Source organism: Mustela lutreola, chromosome 7 (genome assembly GCF_030435805.1).
Source record: "Mustela lutreola isolate mMusLut2 chromosome 7, mMusLut2.pri, whole genome shotgun sequence".
Lineage (NCBI taxonomy): Eukaryota > Metazoa > Chordata > Mammalia > Carnivora > Mustelidae > Mustela > Mustela lutreola.
In genome coordinates, this window is record NC_081296.1 from 34,546,213 (window position 1) to 34,567,293 (window position 21,081).

At 52.2% G+C, this 21,081-nt stretch overlaps 1 protein-coding gene across 4 annotated transcripts in view; it reads left to right on the forward strand.

Moving 5' to 3' along the window:
* Positions 1 to 21,081, forward strand: part of TMEM266 (transmembrane protein 266) — a 114,294-nt gene that overhangs the window by 74,992 nt on the left and 18,221 nt on the right. For all 4 annotated transcript variants that reach the window (XM_059180281.1, XM_059180280.1, XM_059180279.1 and 1 more), the window contains 3 exons: positions 5,229 to 5,285; positions 6,371 to 6,509; positions 10,498 to 10,613. In XM_059180281.1, the coding sequence (XP_059036264.1) occupies positions 5,229 to 5,285; positions 6,371 to 6,509; positions 10,498 to 10,613 (312 nt within the window). The remainder of the gene's footprint in view (positions 1 to 5,228; positions 5,286 to 6,370; positions 6,510 to 10,497; positions 10,614 to 21,081) is intronic.

The following is a 21,081-nucleotide window of genomic DNA, read 5'->3' on the forward strand; positions in this document are numbered from 1 at the left end:
GTAGGAGAGGTTCCACCACTGTGGTGAGGCTCATGGCAGATTGCAGCGGGTGAAGTGGAGGCGCCACCTCCAAACCTCCACCTGGGAGAAGAGGGAAGGCAGCAGCTGAAGGGAGACATGGGATCAGTGAGGGATGTTTTAGAATGAGGAGACTGAGAGGGTTTGGGGGCTGAGAGGAAGTTCTGGAACTCAGCTTTGCACAGCCTGTGTGTTTCACGCTTGCTTCCTTACCCGAGGGCTGGCACAGAGTGCACACACACAATGTAGAAGGGACTGACAACTGGTCGTGTTGTCTGCCCTATGGGTCTCATACCCATTCTTTCAAGGGAGTTGAGCACCTCCTGCCAGAATGAAGCCAGCACCAGGGAGAGCGCAGCAGTTTGCCCATGAGCCGTGGTCCGATGGAGGTATTGGCTACTGTGTCTGGTCTGGAGTTCACGTGTAGACCCCTAGGGAAGACACCAACCTCCTGGGGAGGAGGCTTGCTGTGCTCCATGCCCATGGATTTTGAGAGTGTGAGGATGGAGGAGTGAAGGGGAGGCTGGTCCCTTTGCTCCTGTTTTATCAGCACCTAAGCCTGGGAGACACCATTGTGCTCCTCCATCACCCCCAATCGGCACCTGCTACCCAGAAAGCCTTTATTTTTTTTTTTTAAGATTTTATTTATTTATTTGACAGAGAGAGATCACAGGCAGGCAGACATGCAGGCAGAGAGAGGGAGTGGGAAGCAGGCTCCCTGCAGAGCAGAGAGCCCGACGCGGGACTCGATCCCAGGACCCTGAGATCATGACCTGAGCTGAAGGCAGCGGCTTAACCCACTGAGTCACCCAGGTGCCCCCAGAAAGCCTTTCTTGTGCGCACCAATTCAAGACTGCTTTCAGACCCTACAAAGGTTCCTCACATTTCTTACTTCTTCCTTGTGGCTGGATCCTGAATTCCATGTCTTCCTCTTGCTGCTCTCCCTTAACCTGGGGATGGGGGGATTAAGAGGAAGGAGCCAGCAACTCCTTAGCAGAGAAAACTCACCCAAGGGTTGACGTGCTTCTGGAAGAAATGCATGGGGTCAGCCCCCAGCCACCTTGTGCCCACCGCGGGTGTTCCCAAGGCCAGCCTGCACCACACTCCCCGACCCTGCCCAGCTATAGTATTGCCGGGGCACAGGCTCAGACAGGTGCGTGCTGCTCCCTTCTCCCCCGCTGGTGGGGCCTGGTTTCGGGGATGGCTCTGCAGGGAGCAAGGATGCCAGCCCCTACTCTGCTCACCAGGCAGTGAGCCAGGGTCTGGAAAAGGGGTACCTTTTTAAAATTTTCATAGAGGCGTTCTACCGACTAGCAGGTGCTTCTGCCTGTATCCCCCAAGGTTCCCAAGCTGTAGAAGCTCATCAGACCCCATCCCAGGGAGAGAAGGTGGGGCCTTCTCAGGAGGCACAGGAGGCCTTACTGCCACCTGACTAAGACAGAGTCTGGAGCAGGTGCCAGAGTCTCACTCTTCCCTCCTGCTGCCTAAAGCCTAAATCCTTTCTCCAGGGAGAGGGGAGAAGAGTCCTTCCAGAAAGCAGGGCTTCCTGAGGGGAAAAGATGTGGGCATCTGAGGTGGGAATGAGGAGGGGCTGAGGACCAAAGGGTGTACCTGTTTCTCCCTGAGGCTGTTTCTGCACCTGCAAGATGGCAGGGGAGCTGGGCTTATAGTAAATATGTGATGCTTTCATTGAAGTTTCGCTAAGAGTTTGGCCTATCCCATGTGCCAGAGCATCCTTAGCTCTTGGAGGCAAGGTTGGACTGAAGGGGCTGAAAACCTTCAGTCCTAGGCAGGAAAGAGGCAGCTGGAGCTTCCAAGCTCCAGGAATTCCAAGGATTTGGGTTTCCTTGGACCCTTGCTCAAAGCCCTTTGCAACTCTTGGGGACAGGATTGCAGGACAAGGGGCCTCAGGTTGGAGTGAGGTGAGAAACAGGTGAGTGATAAAACAGCCCCTCCCTACTGCCCTGCTCTTGCCTTCCCTGTGGAGCTTCGTAGCAGCCTGGTGAGGCAGGCAGCCTGGGTCGCTGGTCCACCCTCGTTCTAGCCGATGGCACATGCTTAGTAAGGGAGAGAGCCCCAACGAGGATCAGATTTTGGACTGTTACTGTAATTCTCCTCCCTGTTGCATCTAGGCATGTGGCCTCCCTGTTTCCAACATGGGACATTGTTGCTTGATAAATCCCTGTGGTTCCAGTGGGTGCCCTAGGGAAGTTTGTGAAAAAGGCATATTCCTGGGCCCTGCCCCCATAGATTCGGATACCTGGATCTCCATGCAAGCTCAGGAATCTGCATTTGAGACAGATCCCCAGATGCTGACGCAGGGAGACTTGCCTGCCTATTGAGAAACACAGCTGTGACTGGATCAGTCAGCCCCTAGCAGGCAGTGTGGCCAGGTGCCTGTCTCCATGGGCAGGGAAATTTGGCAAAGGATGCCGCAGACAAAGGCTGCCAGGTGGGCTGTCTCCAAGCTGGGTTCTTATTCTAGCTTTGACTCAGACTTGGAGCAGCTCTCTCCACGCCACCAGTTCCCCCTCCGCAGTGGGAGGCTGGGTCAGGAGGTGTCTCCACAGCTGCCTTTGGCTGTTGTGTTTCCATGGACTGGGTTAGGAAGGAGGAGGGTGACCTGAGTCGGACCTCAGAGGATGGATCCCAGTGGGATGGGCCAGCAATGAGAGAGACAAGTAGCCCATGCTCCAGCTGCTCCGCTGGTTTCTGTGGCTCAGCTTTAGCCTGGTAGCCATTCAACTTCCATCCCTTCCCGGAGCACAGAGGCTCCATGTGTCTTGTCTGCTGCCTGCTCCTCCCCTTGGGGTTGCTGGCTGCATCTCGAGCCTGGCTGGCTCCCTTCTTCATCCCCCAACCCTGCATCCCCTGGACTGCTGCCTTGTTTATCAAGAAGTGAGAGGATTCCTTTTATATGAGGGTCCTAGAGTAGTCAAACTCAGAAACAAAAAGTAGAGTGGTGGTGACAGGCACAGTGGGGGTGGGGGGGTGGGGATGGGGAGTTGGGTTTTAATGAGTGTGATGGAAAACTTCTGGAGATGAGCGGTTGCATGACGGTGTGAATGTACTTAATGTCACAGTACACTTTAGAAATGGTTAAAATGGTAAAATTTGTGTTATGTGTATTTTACCACAATTTTAAAAGAGGAAAAAGGAGAAGTAGCAACCCCAGGAGAAATCCTATTTGGACCAGGCCCTCTTCCCCTCTCTCTTGGCCCAGACTTTCTGCTTCTGGGAGCCTCACAACTGGGAATTTGGAGTGGATGTAGCCAAAGTGAGATTTCAGAGGAGATAAACACCACATTTCAATGTCAGCACAGTTAGATGGATGGAATAACAACCAAAGAAATGAGGTCCATCTGTGGCTCCACTGCTGGAGAATGCCACGCAGAGTCAAAACCGTCCAAGTCCAAAGGCCAACTCACCATCCAATGCCCGAGTGACCTGGGAAGCCCACTTCATCTCTGTGAGCTTCAGCTTCCCTCTCGGCAAAATGAGAACCACATGTGAGGTACTGGCCCAGGGCCTGGCACTTACTGGTATGTAGTAAATGGCAAAGGTTAATTTCATAAGGAATTGGGAGATTCGAGTCATTTAACCCATCTCCTTGGCAGAGGGGAAACTGAGGCACAGAGAGGCAATTTGATTTGCCCAAGGCCACACATTACTGAGCTGTGACTTCAAGATGTCTTGGACCTCAACCCAGGTTTCTGGAGTTTGTCCAGCAGTTAAGCATTGGTCCCCTATCAAGAAGCCATGTGAGAATGGACATCGGGCTATCACATGACCCTCTCTGTTGTCAAAGATGCCGCCAGGATCCCACCTACTCATTCCTTCATGAAGACAGGATAGGCTTTAACAAGGAGGAGGTGAATTTTATCAGCCAAACCTTTTCGTGCTGTAAGTGTGGGTGGAGATCCATGGGCAGTCAGTAGCTTTGTTGAGTTCAGATGGCTGGTCTTATACTGCAGCCCATGCCAGCAGAGACACCATCTGGTGTGAATTACTGGGAGCTAGTCGTCTTGCTTTAGGAAGGACCTCCAGACACATGTACCGGGGTCCTCTGAGACTGGCATGTACATACTCTCTTTGGAGTGAGACATAGTCCTGGGAAGGAGCCCTCTCCTGAAGGCAGCAGCACTGGAGTAAATTACTAGGGGTCTTAAGGAATTCGTCCTTCCTGCGTGCATTTGTTCATGGACTCAAGCCACACTTGCATTCTGTGTCTACCCTGCGTGAGAGAAATCAGTGTCTCTTGAGCCTTGCCTGGGGGATCAGGGAAGTAATCACCACAAGGTACGATGAAGCACCCCAGAGAGTGATTGATGTCCCCAAGTTCTGCAGGAACACCAAGGAAAGACTGAGCCCAGGGAGTGTGGGAGTCCTTCACGGAGGTGACATCCCAGCAGGGGCCAGAAGGACAGAAAGGCCTTTTCCAGGTAGAGAAGGGAAAGGGTACCGCTGCTTAGCACACTGGCCACACTGCTCTAAAAAGAAAACAGAAAACACAAGGACTTTAACGAGGCGGGGTCCATTTCTCTCTCACGGAAGGACAAGTGGGGTGAACAGTTCAGGCAGATGTGGTCGTTTGGGGCTGCTGGGGACCCAGAAGGCCTCCATCTTGTTGCCCAGCCCTCCCTACCAAAGACGGCTCACCCACCATAACTGCACCGTCTAGTCTTTGGGAAGAGGGAAAGAGGAGAAGGAGCCTGATGCCTTCAACAGCTGGGAGATGTTGGCTGTGGCTGGGTGACCATGCTAATTATCCAATTATTCTCTAAGAAAAAGAGAGGAGATTGGGGGAGAAGGGAGAGGAGCGAACAGGCAGTCTGCCATGTGCAAAGAGGAAAGAGCTTGCATGTTTGTAGATTTGTGGCATAGACAGGTGTGCAGGCGATGAATCTGGAGAGGGAAGTGGGATCGGGGTATATTCTGTATGTCCTGGGAGCACTGCAGTGTGTTAGGGTGTGGAGGGGGGAGAGGTTTTTGTTTTTGCATGGATCGTGATGCAAACCAGGAGCTGAGGCAAAGTGTGATGGGGAGGGCATGTAAGTTGAGAAACTCTCAGAGGGTGGTAAAGACATTTTCCATTACTGAACAAGGAGGCAGAGTCCCCAATTCTGAGCTCTGGAATCTTCTCTGCTGGGGGTATGGGCAGGGGCTGGAGAGCAGTAATCATAATCTTTTCTCTCATTTCCTCTCCCCAGACTGTACTTCGGATCGTGGTGCTTGGGATCTGGGATTATATCGAAAACAAAATAGAGGTAAAGGCCAGTGTCAGTGCGCACCCCCCCACACTGGCCATTCTGGGAGCCGGAAAATATCCCTCTGGGTGGGACCTCAAAAAGGCCTGATCCTTCCACACTGGGTGCAGAAGTCCCTGTGGCTGTATTGTTGGGGTTGGAGGGCAGGGGACAGGCAGGTGGAGAAAGTTCCTGGCAAAGGGACAGTCTGAAAATTCTCCTCAAAATTCTGCAAGATTTGAGAAGTTTTTTTGAGTCAGTTGGAAAAGCTTTGAAATGTGTCTTAAAACAAATGATTCCACTCTAAAATGGCCCAGTGGTCAGAGAGCTGGGCAAGCTTGTTTCAGTAGAGTATCCCGCCGCTCTGCTTCCTGTAAAAGTGTCTGGTTTAGTAGGTGGGGATGAAAGGCCAAGGAAGCCTGGCTGTCGCTGGGAGTTTTGTACATGCAGGACCAGGACCATGTCCATTGTCCACTCCTTCCTCACCCACCTCCCGCCCCACATCCACGCTGTAGCCTCTTTGGGCCACGTGCTGGGAACAGACATAAAGGGGCCTGGCCCATGGAAGTCCAGATGAACCCAAGCTTGAGCAGACAGGTAGAAGGTCGGGGCCCAAGGCTCAGTTGCCCATGCCGGGCCCCCTCTTCTCCTAGCCCTTCCTCCTTATGGTGAGAGACTCAGCGTCAGATAGAAATAAGATGTAGGCTCTGGGCTCCTGCTACCCAACGGATCCAGCCTTCAGCCCCCTGCCAGTGAGGGATTCAGAAAGGCTAGAACAGGAACACTGGGGCATGGAATACAAGCCCACTCCCAGGAGGGGATGAGACACTGGGAAGATGCTGGGAGCAACCCCAGGCCGTTGGAACAAAGTCTGTGGATGAGCTTAGGTCACTTAAGAGGGAAGAGAGTACCATGGGCATGTCTAGGAGTGGAGAGGTCACTGAAGAGATGGAGGAGGGTCAGGGGAGACCTGAGGTGGGGATAGGGGAGAACTGATGTGGGGACAGACCTCCTGGAGAATTCAGCCATACCAGCTGCTTTGTCTGACCTGCTTCTGGGACATCCAGGAAGTGGCCCATGGCACTGAAATCCAATTCCTCTCACAGGTGTTTGATGGGGCTGTGATCATCCTGTCCTTGGCCCCAATGGTGGCGTCCACTGTGGCCAATGGGCCCAGGAGCCCCTGGGATGCCATCAGCCTCATTATCATGCTCCGGATCTGGCGGGTGAAGAGGGTCATTGATGGTGAGTGGTCCAAGAAGGGTCAGCGGCGCTGGCAGGGTGGCAGGTGGCCACTACTGAGTCTGGCACTATTGACTAAGAGCAGAGGGAGGCCACGTGGTACGGGGTAGGTGGGAGGCATAACCCTGCCAGCCTCAGGGACTGGAGGCCAGAGCCTGCTGGTGCAGAAACAACAAGCCTGTCACCACTCACTCCATGTCACATGTCCAGGAGCTGCACACACTGCCCAGATGTCCCGTGCAAGCACTTGAGTGTTCGTTCCAACATAACTATTTATTCTATGTCCTGCTGGCCAGCGCCTCCCATGAGAACTTACAGCAGGGCCTGCCATTCTGGAACACCAGCATTCCACAGCCTGAGGGTTTGGACGCACGCCTGCCGCCCGCCGCCTACAAACTCACCACTGGCTTTGTCCAGCCTATTGGTCGAGGGGTTGCTCCCTGTGGGGCCCATCTCCCCTCTGTCCAGCAAGGGGTGCCCCGCCCCTAACCTGTCGACCTGCAAACAGCTCAAGATGGTTTCTGGGAGAGGTGCTGGCTTGGTCTGCATTTTGGCTTGTTTTTGTCAGTGTTAGTGGCACGTGCTCCCATCTGAGCTTCCGTTCCCAGAGAGTGTCTGTTACCTCCGCTCTTTGTTACCTGCCTTTGCTACCATCAGAGCCAAAGGCCACCCTCCCAAAGGAGCCACCTCTTGTGGAGAGCTCTGCCCTGACTTAGGTCATTCCTCTATTTCCAGGAAATGACAGACCTGAGAGTGTCCCCCCGGAAGAGGACACCCAAATGAGAGAATTCTGGAAACCCTGTCCCTGAAGAATGGGGCAGGGTACTAGGATGGGGTGGCCTGGGGATGGGGAAGAGGGAGAAGCCAGCTCCAGGTTCCAGAAGGTGGTCCTTAGACCTCCCAGGACATGGCAGAGAGGCCCACCTCACCTCAGCCAGACTCGACACAGACCAGGCACAGAACCACCACAGATGGGCTGGCCTGCCCCTCAAGGAGGTGGGCTCCTGCAGGAGTGTGGGGCAGTCTGAGCCAGGTGGTCACATGGAGGGGCAAGGCACAACAAGGAAGTTATATAGATGACGATTCCTGAGCTTTTTTAAAGTAGCAAAACCTTTCTTCTGCAAAATCTTATGCAGCTCGCCAGTGTGAAAGATAAAAGGGAAGTATTTTTGTTGACTTGAAGTGGGGGTGGGCAGAGCCCACCTCCTTGCCCTCTCTTCTCCTGGGGGCATCTCTTTTTTTTTTTTTTTAAAGATTTTTATTTATTTATTTGATAGACAGAGAGAGATCACAAGTAGGCAGAGAGGCAGGCAAATAGAGAGAGGGGGAAGCAGACTCCCCACTGAGCAGAGAGCCCGATGCGGGGCTCGGACCCAGGAACCCGAGATCATGACCCGAGCCGAAGGCAGAGGCCTAAACCACTGAGCCACCCAGGCGCCCCTCCTGGGGGCATCTCTAAGGACCTTCTGGAGCAGGTTCAGACCACCATTAGATAGACTATTAAGACTACAGATTGTATCGTATACAGACTCGTAAGGTCACTCTGGCCCTGAAATTTGGTTGCAAATGTCAGAAACTGTGGCTATGAGGATACCTCAACAGCATTTGCAGGGGAGTGGGGGAAGGGTATGGGGCAGGAAGGACAGCCTCTGGGGTTTCTCATCCGCTGGCAGGGTTTCCTCTTGCTAGTCCCTGCCCCCACATTCCACCCCGTTAGCACTGTGGGATGTGATGTCTTTTCAGGGAGCTAGCTCCTAATCCAGAATCTTCATCCAACTGGAATGTGACTTTGTAAGGTCCAAACCGGGAAGGCTCTGAGAGGTCGTCTCGTCCATTCCTGTCATTTGACGGATGGGGAAACTGAGGCCAAGAGGGATAAGGGTCGCACAGCAAAGCAAATTGGAGCTCAGGCCCACCGGCAAGTGCCAGTGTGCTCTTTATCTGTACACTCACCCTCATCTGCTCAGGGTGGGTCCACTCACAAGAACATCGTCTCCCTTCAGAGCAGGAACAGCGCCTTCTGGCTCTTCTCAGCCAGCTGTGAACAGCTGGTCACCCTCACAGTGATGTGTCTTGACAGCCCATTGCGAGTGCTCTTCCCAGCTGCTGCCCCTTTATCCTGACATAGCAGGCATGGCTGTACCACTGGAAGCCTCAGGATAGGGATGTGCCGGGTGAAAGTGTGGGTGTTAATTTGCTTCTCTCACCCTGGGTGTGAATTGGCTTCAGCAGAGCTCTGAGGAGGCAGAAGCCACTGGGTCCAGCCTTGGGAGCCTGGAGACGGGCCTGCAGGACAAGTGGGCTGCCCTCCAGTTGAGAAGCAAACATGAGAATTCTGCTTTCTCTGCCCCACATCATTCCTGCAGCAGCCAGAGAACACCCAGAGGGTGGGAGATCATGGGTGGAAAAGGAATCGAAGAGTGGAGATGTGGAGAGTTGTAGAATACAGCGGCAAGAGAGGCACGTGACCAAAATTTCTGACTAGTCAGGAAAAGCTGAATTCTGTGATATGAGAAGAGCATGAAGGCCAAAGGCCAGGGTCGGGTCAGGAGTTGATACTGAGACTTCACAGAGCCTGGAGAACTGCCCAAGGGAAGGGCCCATGTGGCTACCAACAGGCTACAAGATCTGGGGCCCCTCCAACCCGAGGCTAGACTCTCTCTGGGTGAATAGGACTGTCCATGAGTAAAAGAGACCCAGAATGACAGTGACTTAAAGCAGAAGCCTTTCTCTCACAAGAAGGTCTGCAGGGGTCGGAGTCCCGGGCTGATGTGGCACTCTCTGTGGTTGAGACTCCAGGCTCTTCCTGTTTGTTGCTCTGCCATACATTGTCTACTTTCCAAAGTCACCCCATGGCCCAGGATGGCTGCTCCAGGGCTAGCCATCACATCCTTATCTCGGCCACTAGGAAGAAGCAAGAGAGGAAGAAGATAAAGAGGCAAAAGGAAAGCCCCAGCTGCCTTTCCTCTTTAGACATCTTCATTGAGATATAGTTCTCACATGAAACACCCATTTAAAGTGCACAATTCCATGGCTTTTAGTATATTGCTAGGGTCATGCAAATATCACCAAAACCTAAGCTTAGAGCCTTTCACCACTTCAAAAAGAAAGCCCGTACCCATTAGCAGTCACTTCACATGACCCTCCCAGCCCTAGACAGCCACTAACCTACTTCCTGTCTCTGTAGATTTGCCTCTTCTGGACATTTCCTATGAGTAGGATCATAGTCTAGGTGTTCTGGTGTGTCTGCTTTCCTTCACTGAGCAAAAGCGTTTCATCCATGTGTAGCCTGTGTTTCATTTCTTTTTATTTTTGCATCATGCTCGTTTGTATGGACAGGCTACATTTTCTCGATCCCCTCATCCACTGCTGGACGTTTAGCTTGTTTCCCCATTTGACTACTGGGAACATCCATGTCCAAGCTTTTGTGTGGCGGTATGTTTTCATTTCTCTGAAGTGCCTAGGCATGGACTCGCCCTGCCCTGTGGTCACTCTGTTTTAGCCATCTCAGGACCTGCTCCACTGTTTTCCAGAGCGGCTGCCCCATGTCACTTTCCCACCAGCTGTGAGTGAGGATTCCAGGATTTCTGCTTCCTTGTTACCGCCAGCTCCCGGAAGCTGCTGCACGACACCTGCACTTGCCTCACAATGTCCAGATTGTGGTCTCACAGCTGGCCATAGCTGCACAGGATACTCAGAAGTCCAGCCCTTGCTCCGGGCAGCTGTGCACACAGCCAGAAGGAAGGGTGCTGTCACTAGGACAAAGGAGGAAAACAGTTCTCTTGGTCACTGCAGATTGGGGTTCTAGCCCTTTTATACTGTCTGGGTACTGTGGGGTGCCTAGACAACCCCTGAGCCCCTGCACCCCCCGGCTCCTCTAGGAACCACTCCCGGACTTGAACCTGCCGCTGGCTGGCTGCTGGGACTGGCCCCTCTCCCTCCTGAGCCCCACTACTGCCAAGTTCCTCATGGAGCTGTCTCTGTCTTCCAGCTTACGTCCTGCCGGTGAAGGTGGAGATGGAGATGGTCATCCAGCAGTACGAGAAGGCCAAGGTCATCCAAGACGAGCAGCTGGAGAGACTGACGCAGATCTGTCAGGAGCAAGGGGTAATGCCCTGCCACTCCCGGGTCTGTCCAGAGCCAAGGGCCCCGGTGATGCCTAAAACCGCAGGAGACCAGAACTGCAGGGCCCCCGAGGACACATGGGGAACCTAAGGCCCACAGAGTGGGAAACCAGTCTCTGAAGGTCACTCCTGCTCGGCCTCACCAGGCCTGGGCTCAGCACCAACTCTCAGGCCAGGGTGCTTTCTCTTTGTACCATGGTGACCAGTGAGCCTTCCAGCCTGAGCCAGCCATCACCAACTTAGTTCAGCAGAGTCTTCTGGACACAGTGGTCTCTAGAGCAGGGGACAGCTTCTGTCTGCAGAGGTTGCTGGGCACCACTGTGGACCAGTCACCACACAAGAGGTGTTCACAGTTCTCTGTGCCTTCCAGGAGCTATGGGGAAGACAGAGAGGGGCCCTGTGAGGCCATGCTCAGCAGAGCCAGTGGGGCGGGGCGGGGGGCCAGCTGGGTCCTGCAGCAAGACTACAGAGCTCTGTAAAAACACAGCCTCCAGGGAGGGGATGTTCTCGTACCTGGTGAGAATGCCAGTGAGATTGCCGCAGAGGGGACCAGCAAGCGAGGTGGTGGAAAGTGTGGAAGAGAATAGACGAAATGAAATATATGGTCATTCTGGCCTCTCCGTTGGATTCTGGGAGGAAGACAGGCCACTGCCCCTTACCCTATGAGCCACATAAGCTATTGCCCCCCACCCTTAGTCCCCAGGGCCAGCCCAGGCAGAGTGCCCCAGCTACTTATCCCGTGTGGGGCTGAGTGCTTCTGGCTTGCAGTGCAGTGAGGATGGACACCCCTTGCTCCCTCCCCCTGCTCCTCTGTGGAGCCCACAGGCACTCTCTGTGGGGGTCTGAGGGCCACATGCATCTGCCTGGCTTTTCACCCTCATACATCCTTCATGTCGTACATAAACACTCTGAAGAAGTCAGACAGAGTCACCTCCCATTCCGACAAGCGCTGTGCCGTCCCATCTTTCATTTTGGTTGTGATGTACCCCTTGCCTGAGCCCTTGCCCCTTGTCAGCCCTGCCTAACTGATTTGTGTGCAGCCTGCGTGTCCTGGCTTTTCCACTAACCACAGCACTGTCCTCCTGCAGCAGTCACTGCTCCCTTAACCCCTGGCCCTGCTGTGGGCCTCCACTGAGCACTGGGCGCTCGCTGCCACGGGCTCTGGTTCTCTGCACCCGGGACTGCTGCTCCCATGGAATGGCATGCTCCCGCAGGATAGACCTCGTCTGACTTACGTTTGCCCACAGCCCAGCACCCTCTCATGGTGGGTCTCCAGGGCCCCCAACCCCAACCTCTCCTAGCTAGAAGAAGAGCTGGAGGGAGTGGGAAGTCTGTGGAATGTCACCACAAATTGATCCCTAGAATTGTCCACAAGAACAGGCACACAGAGTCTTCAAAATCATCTCTTTGGAATGTCGGTCAGGGAACCAAATCTTTTTATCTACTTTGGGAACACGATGGCCTTTCATTTTAGCACAAAATGTTTATGAGAGACAAGAGGGGACATCAGGGGACACAGCCCTCAGGAGAACATCCTCCTCCTCAGGATACTGGGCATGGGGCAGTCTTTACAGGGTTGTGGACCTGGGAAGACCAGTGTTCTAGTCCCTAAGTGGTTGGCATCAGCTTCACCCTCACCCATGCATCTAGTTTGCCAGCACCATCACGACCTGTGCTGGGCACTGGGGGCACTGTGGTGGAGAGGATTTGGCCCCTACCCCCAGGAGGCTCTGTGTGGCTCCAGTCTGGCAGGCCCAAAAGCAAACAGGGGCAGTCTGGTGCCTGCCTGGGGCAGGGACATGTCTGGAGTTCTGCATGCCAGTGGGCAGGGGAGCGGATGGGTTTCCAGAGGAGCTGGCATTGGGCAAGGCCACTTGGAGAAGGGTGCCTGTCAGAGGGGACAGGTGAGGCGTTAGAGTGGGTGTTGTACCAGGGGAGTTCAAGGCCATTCAGGAAGGAGGAGGCTGGCTTGGGAAGGGCCTACATGGCTGATCTAAGAATTTGGGCTCCATCCCGTAGGGAAAGGGGAGGCCTGGGGTGTTAGAAGCAGGGGTGGGAAGTCTCAGGTTGGCGTTTTTGATGGATCTCTCCGGCTGCTATTGGAGGTGGGATGGGCAAGAGTGAGGAACGGAGATAAGAAGCCTGGGCTGAGAAGCTTTTTCAGCCACCCAGCAGGGAGAGGCCTGGGTTCAGAGTAGACGGAGGTGTAGAGGAGGAGGGAGAGGACACATCTGGGTGTCAGCCAGGATCTGGCTGGAGCTTGGTCAGGCAGCTTTCAGTCTACTAATAGGAAAATGAACACCACGTGGCTGCAGTTGGCCACGTGACACACAGCGACAGAATACCTCATCTGCCCTTCATAAGCTCTCACACAGCCCTCCAGCCCGGCAGAGAACAAGCTGGCCCACTGCAAGCCTCATAGTCACAGCGCGTGAGCCGTGAGCCACATGGCCCAGAGAAAACCCTACCGGCAGCCCCACCCCCAGTTCTTTCCACTAGGACCCCCGTCCCCAGCCCACAGAGACCCCACATGTGGCCTCCTCCCTGGGGTCCCGGCCAAGGGGAGACTCCCTTGGATTCTGCACAGGAAAGAGCTAATAAATAAAGACAGATTTCCTCTAGGTAATGACATCTGGAAAAGAAATGAGCAGAAACAAACCATTTTAATTTAAAAAACACCTGAAGCCTGTCATCTTAGTTGAGGCAGCAAAAAGGGCCAGCTGGGCTGGAATCCCAGTGGCTCACAGGGAAGGCGGGAGGAGCCCAATAAGAGCAGAGAAACCAGGGCTGCTGCTGTCCCAAAGCTGAGCACTGCCCTCTCCATGGGGTAGGCACATGGACACCTCATTCCCAGGTCTCTTCAGGACCAGGTTTGAGATTTGACTGGGTTACAAACAGCCTTAAAGAAATGAGAGTGCTGGCTCACGACACCTCCAGGACGGCCAGACACTTTGGGAGAAGAGCGCCCAGAATGGTTGAGAATAGACTTTAGGGGCAGACCTGAGTGCAAAGCCAGCTTGCAAGGCCCACTGATGGGCCTTGTGGCTTTGGTCCCTGATGGGACCTGTGTGGCCCTTGGTTTTCCTAATCTGAAAAAGAGGAATAGTGACAAATTCCATGAAGGATGGTTGTGACATGGTGTAGCCTGAAACCTGACCCATGACGAATGGTGACTGCCAGCCCACCCCTTCTCCCCCAGGTACATCCATTTATTTTATGGATAAGACGACTGAGGTGTGGGTGACTCGCCTGAGAGCTCACAGCTAGTCGAGGGCTGTGAGAGCCAGGAATAGACCCAGCTGTCCTAATGGAACACTGTTCTTTCCCAGCCCACCTTGCTTAGGGTCGCGTTCTATGTCGTTTTTCTACCCATGTCACTTTTCGGTGCTCGGTGAAGACATTGGCCAGATGATGCCCCAGGATGTCTTTAAACCACAGCCTGAGCACAGCTCTCGGACAGGGACAGATGTAGCGGCACTCAGCCATCTTGGTGGTATTTCCAGACTCTCCCACTGTATCCATCTCCCTGCCCACCCCCAAACCCCCTCTTTGTCAAAAACTCGTGCGCTCTCTCTTCCTGCTGGAATTCTCAGTTTAATAAAGCAGTTTCCACATCAGATTCATAGGTGCTACTTAAAACGCTGAAATTTACCAAAGTTCCCATGAAATGTTCAGGATCTCAGATTAAATGAAACAGCCAATTTGTATTCATTCCACTCTCTTCCTGGGGTGTATCTGTGTATATATTTCCCAAGACATTATTCATCTTAGCTCTTTTTAAAATAAACTTTATATTTTGGAATGGTTTTAGATTTATAGAAGAGTTGTGAGGATGGTACAGAGTTCCCATGTCCCCCATACCCAATTTCCCTGTTAACATAACATCTCCTATCAGTATCATGCATTTGTTACAACTAAGGACTTGATATTGGTGTGTTATTATTAAAGTCCATACACTGTTCCGATTTCTGTAGTTTCTAGCTAATGTCCTTGACCTGTTCCAGGATCCCATTCAGAACACCGCATTACATGTGGTTATCATATCTCTTTAGGCTCCTCCTGGCTATAAAAGTTCCTCTGACTTTCTTTGTTTTTGATGACTGACCATTTGGAGTACCGTTCAGGTATTGCGTAGGACGCCCCATGATGGGGATTTGTCTGATGTTTTTCTCATGATTAGACTGGAGTAATGGGTTTTAGGGGAGGAAGATCGTCACATCACATCACATCGAGGGAACCTGCTGTCAACATGACTTCTCACCGTCTGACGTTGTCTGATCTCTGCTCTGTAAAGTTACTCTGTTTTATTCATCTTGGCTTTTTTAGAAGGCTTAAATTGCTTGTCGCTGTGACCCTGTAAGGACTCTTGGGTGACATAGTTTGCTGGTTTCTTGCATGAATATCTTGTACATTTGATCTTCTGTGCCACGTGGCAGCTCCCTTCTTACCACAGGCACACCCATTGTGCCCCCGGACCACCTTATGTTATAAATGAAAGTGTCCTTAGAGGGCATCTGACACAATTCTAGATTCGGCACACGGGGGCGCTCTGAGGCCCAGAGAAGGGGAGAAGTGTGCCCAACATCACACAGCGATTAGGAGATGAGGATGCAAACAGGGTCTCTTACCCCCCTCACTGCAGTGCTCCCCCTGCGTCTAGAATCACACTGGCCTCTGGTCTTCACAGGGAGACAGGACACGGTGTTTCCCTCATGTCCATGATCTCTTCTGCCTGCTAGGCTCACCTCATCCTTAGATTCCTCCTGGAAATCTGGGGCCAGCAAAAAGGAGGAGACTCTAATGTTAGGCAGTCTTATTTTCCGAAGCCTTGGCTGGCCTTTGGCGGCCTGCTTCCAGATTGCTCCCTTCTGTGACGGGAGCAGATAGCCTCCGATCCTCTGTGGAAAGTTCCTCCCCTTTCCCTTGTATTTTGCTCTCTGTCTGGATCTTGGCCAGATTTTCTTCGGAGTTAATCTTGCCGGTACACAGGTGAGCTCCAGAGGTGGGATACTAGTTACTATCCTTCGGAGAGATGGTGTGAGTTCTTTGTCTCCATGTACTGGCCGCTTCCGAGATTAAGACTGTTTGAGGTGCAATAGTTAAGTCACTGCAATGATATATTCTTCCAGCTCATCTTAAGAAACCGCTTCTGAGGGTTTATGTACAGCTGTGTGCAGGATCTAGCTCTAATTCTGAGACATATTCTGAAGTCCTCGTTGTACCTGCTCTTTGCCCCGTAAGCTTTGCCTTTGGCCTAGAGTTAATAGGATCCAGCCTGGCTCACTGTCAAAATGTATTTCTCTTCTCTGCTGGGTCCTGTGGGAAGGATGGAAGAAAGTTCATTTCTCTTTCCTCAGTACCATCCACCCTGAGACCATTCGCAAAAACCCAGGTATTGAGGGTGACTTGAGGCCCAGCCTGCAAGGAGGCCCATGGAGCTCTGTGAACCTCTTAGGACAGCCTTGGGCCTTGGGCCAGCATCAGTCCCTGGATGAGGAGTCCTCTGTGGGGGCAGCCCGGAGGGGTGGAGGGAGTCTGCTTAGACAAGGGGCCAACAAGCAAGATTCTGACCTCTGCTCTGCCAGCGGCTAATCTCCCCTTTAATCCCTGGGCCTCAGTTTCCCTGTTGGAAAAAATGGAGGAAACAAGGCTTATGTCATGAGGATGCTCTAAGGATCAGACTAATTCAAGTATCATATATAAAGTCTGGTCTACTGGAGTCTTTCAGTAAATATTAAAAAAAAAAGGAAAGAGAGTAAAATAATCACTCATATAATTGGGACCACTTACAAATGCACCCCCGTGTATTTTAGCTTCCTTTGACCTTACAGTCAGAGTGCATAGGCTAGGTCTGATTAACCCCTTTGTAAATGGAAAGACAACAGCTAAGAGAGGCCGTTGCTTGCCCAGGGTCGCCTTGTGGTGGAGGGCGGGGGGATGGAACTCAGCATCAGGTCCGTCTGCCTGTTTCCGCCAGAAACAGGGTGTCTGGACAAGTCACTGGCAGGAGTGACATAAGCTGCTACTTCAGACAAATCCAGACATCACAGTGGCCTAACACAAGAGGAGTTTGTCATTCACATCACAGCCCAGTGCAGTTGCCATGGACAGCTGGTGATGGCTCCCCAGTCCCCCGTCACTCTGGCCTCCAGGAGCCGGTCATTTTCTAACTGCTGCTGCTAAGTCCTTGGGGCTTTCTCCCTTCAATGGGGGAGAAGTAGAGAGTTATGCAGTTAGTCAGGCTTCTGCCCCCATTTTGTCAGTGGAACTCAGTCACACAGGCACACTTGAGGCACCAGAGGCTGACCGAAGTGGTCTATGTGCCCAAGAAGAAAACAGTCACCTGAAATGACGCCCATGGGCTCATGACATTCTCTGCCCCTCTCCCTAGTCCCATGGACATAGTCACATTTAGTAATCCTCCCTGGGTGGTGCAAGTCTCCCTGGCCTTTTTCTAGAAGAAACAGGATAATAATCTTGACCTCAAGCAACAGGCATTTCTGGTGGTGGTAGGCAATGGTAGGAGGGGTGGTGTCCTGCTCCTCCCCTTCCTCCTTCCCCGCCACACACCTTTCCCTCCATCCACTATACCCTCATGGCAGGGGGTTATAGTCCACTTGTTAGGTCGTGAGAGGTGACCTGGGGGCCTTGCTCTGCACCCACAGCTCCCTGGTACTCAGCACACCTGACAGAAGGCCAATGGCTGCACAAATTCTCACCTTTGAGGCTGGGCAGCCAACTCAGAGCAGGGCCTCTGTGGCCATCAAGAGATTGGAAATCGTAAAAAAGTGGTCCCATCCTGGTTCTGGGGGTGGTGCTTGATAGCTCATTCCAGAGAGTCCCCTCTTTTTTCCTGGAGAGGCCACAAGTCCCCAGCTCAGCACAATTGTCTTTGTTACCTGGATTATTCAAGATTCCACTGTGGGAAGGGAAGTGTGTGTGTGTGTGTGTGTGTGTGTGTGTGTGTGTGTGTTTAAGCATGGGAAGTGATTTGTAAAACAGCAGATAGCTTTAATGACAGGCCTATTTAGCTGATAAAATTAGCCATCAGAGGAATAACTTATGTTATCCTTTTGCCATAATTTAAATTTATGGCCAACTACCAGTCATCTTCACAAAGGATGGAAAGGGGCCAAGGTCGAATTCAGCTTCCCCCGCTCCTAAATCATTAGTTTGCAACTGTCTCCTGATTTTTATTGTTACCAACAATGGCAAAACTAATGGAAATAAACATTGGATGCCATCCCAATGGCAGATAGGTTTGAAGGCAGGGCATTCTGTGCAGACAGCACTATTTGGATGGAAGAAAATTATTGCTGTTGCATTAGATACCGTCCAGCTTCTGGCCGGAGTGTGCATTGATCAGGCCAAGGCCGTGTCAAGTGTACTCCACAAACCAGACCATTAAAGGCAGAGATGGACTGGGTGTGCCGGCCCTGCCGCCCCAGGGGTCTGGCCCCACCTGGGTAGCCACTAAAAGCCCAGCCCCAATGGAAGGGGCCTGACTGCTCTGTAATGCACAGTGAGGGCTTCCCTGTGGATCCTGGCGGATCTGGTCCGGTTATCTGATAGAAATACTTAGCTAATGATGCACATTAAGAAGGGCTGTGATTGCACTTTCATTCTTCCTGGGTCTCAGGTTGGTCTTGAATTCCCCATGTGTCTTCAGCCCTGGAGGCCCAGGCAAGCCCTGAGAGCCTGGGTGTTCCTTCTTACCTGTTTTCAGCAGTTTGACTGCAGCATGTCCAGGGGTGGGGTTTTTGTGTTTATCCTGCTTAGGATTCTGTGTTTCTTGAATTTGTGGATTGATATTTTTCATTAGATTTGGAAAGTTCCTGGCCACGATTTCTTGACCGATTGCTTCTGTCTCAGCCTTCCATCCTCCCCCTGGAGCTCTGGTTGCATGTTCGGCGCTTGGAGCATGCCTTCCATCTTACACCCTCTTCTGTTCACTCACTCTCCCTTTTTTTTTCTTCTTTTCTGGCCATAAGTTTCAATATTTTTCTATAGACCTATCCTCAAGTTCAACAGTCTTACCTTCTACCATGTCCAGTCTGCTGCTAAACCTACACAGTGGAAAACCCAATCTCAGACATTGCGTGTTGAGGTCCTAGGAGCTCCACTGGATTCCTCTTACAGGTTCTGTTTCTCTGCTGAAATGCTACATCCATTCTGCTCATCTTTCCCCCACTTTAACATATTAATCACAGTAATTTTGAAGTCCTTATCTGCTAACTCAAATAGACCTAAGTCATCTTCAGTGGAAATTCTAAGCAGCCTCTGAACTGCTCTATGTTTTTGTTATTGTTGTTGTTGTTGTTGTTGTTGTTGTTGTCAGAGAGAGAAAGAGCATGCGCACAAGCAGGTAGAGTGGCAGGCAGGAGTAAGAAGCAGGAGTAAGAAGCAGGCTCCCTGCTGAGCAAGGAGCCCAATACAGGACTGAATCCCAGGACCCTGAGATCATGACCTGAGCAGAAGGCAGCGGCTTAACCGACTGAGCCACCCAGGTGTCTGCTCTATGTTTTTATAATCAATTCTTTTTGTGCTGAACTGCTCTATGTTTTTATAATCAATTCTCTTTTTTGCTTGTTTGCATGAATAGTAATTTTTACTGTGTGCTACACATTTTTGATAATGTGCTTTAGGGATTCTGGATTATGTTATCTTTCTGTAGAGTCGGCCCTCTGGGAGTGGGGCATTTCATCAGGGAGCTGGGGTGGCCCTCAAGACAGGAGCTACCTGTCCCTTGTGCTTTATTCCCTCCCAGCTGGGGTCCCAGAGCCAGCATGGTCCTTGTCATAGACTCAAGAGTTCAGCTAGTCTATTTGCCTTATTGAAAACACAGTAAAACTGAGGCCCAAAAAGGAAGAGATTCACCACAAGTCAGGGTGAGGGAGCGCAATGGGCTGAGAACTCAGGCTCCTGCCTCCTCCAGCCCTTACTTTCTCCCCACTTGGGAGCCTCCTGCTCTTTCCTAGCCCCTGTAGCCTTGAAGCCCTCTGTGTACCGCTTGAGCTCAGTCTCTTTCATCTGGTCCCTAAGGCTTCACCTTGATACAAAGTCTGTGAAGCTAGAGGTCAGAAGCCTGGGGTCTGGGCCTGGCTTTGCTTGTGATGCATCCTGTAGTCTTAGCTTTTCCCTTACCCTGTCTCCCAGGACAGAGACTCCTTCCCACCTGGAGCCCCAGTTTACCCACTGACTAATTAGGTCCTGATATCCTAGGACCCCTGACAGGCTTTTGGTCAGCTAGGGAAGCACACATAGCCTTGTTCAGTATAGGGAAAGCAGCAGCCAGGCTCTAAGGGTCTCAGGGCCCTGCCAGTCCCCTGGAACTGAGCTGGGCTGAGCTGAGAGCCAGAGAGCTATCTGCAGTTTCCCTGTAAAGCGTCTGTCCTTCCTCCTTGGCCAAGGGCTGAGAGCATCCAGCCACCACACCCTCTGAAGCTTGTAAAATTACATCCCTCTCCTTCACCCGTTCCAGTGCACGCCCATGCTGACACTTTGACCTCCTAAATAATTTCCTCACCTCCTGTCTCCACTGTCTCCAACCCAGTCCAAATTCTGGTCATCAAGCCTGGGCTGCAGAAGTAGCATCTCGACTGTTGGTCCTACTTCCAACCTGGCCCATCTCCGTCCAGTCCTTCTCTGCTCTGCTACCAGCATGGGCCTTCCAAAGTGCTCATTTCAATCAGCACACCACCTCCTCCAGCACTATGCCTTCTCTTCAAAAGATTTTAGAGGCTTCTTGTCGCTTTTTTTTTAAAAAGACTAACATCTTATCACATCTTACTGTGGTTAACGGGCTGTGCCTGGAGTGGACCCTGCTGATCTCCCCAGCCTCTCTCACCTCCCAGTCCTCTGTCTTGCAGACACACCAGGCCTTCCCTGCAACAAATGCCACCCAGGGTCAGCCCCTAGGACTGGTGTGGGAGATTTACTGCAGTGCAGCACACATGGCCCCCCTCACTTGGGGCCACTGAGGACTCACTTCCAAGCTGGGAGAGGCATTTCCATTGCAAACCACATAATAGAGTTTTAACATAGCCCTCACCATGCTTTACCTGAATGAGTGAATGAATGCATGCCTGCCTGCCTAGGAGAATTCCATACACTTGGGGTTCATATCTCTAGCCTAAACCTTGTTTTAATGTATGTGCCTATGTCTCTACATATGGGCTTGGGGCTGGGCAAGCCCTGGCCTCTGGCTGTCTGGCCTAAATTCCAGTGGGACACTAACGGGCAGCTCTGGATCAATTACAAGTTATCAATAATGCATCTGCTCAGAGTGGCCTAGGAGGCCATTAGCCTCCTGGCCCTGATGAGCAGCCTTGGAGAAAGTGGGCTATGTATGCCCATGGGAAGTTCAGATCAGCCTGGGTAAGAGGGGCTTCTAGCCCCCGTGGAGCTCAGGAGGGTTGCCTCATCAGCCCTATGGGACCTCTGAGAACCTG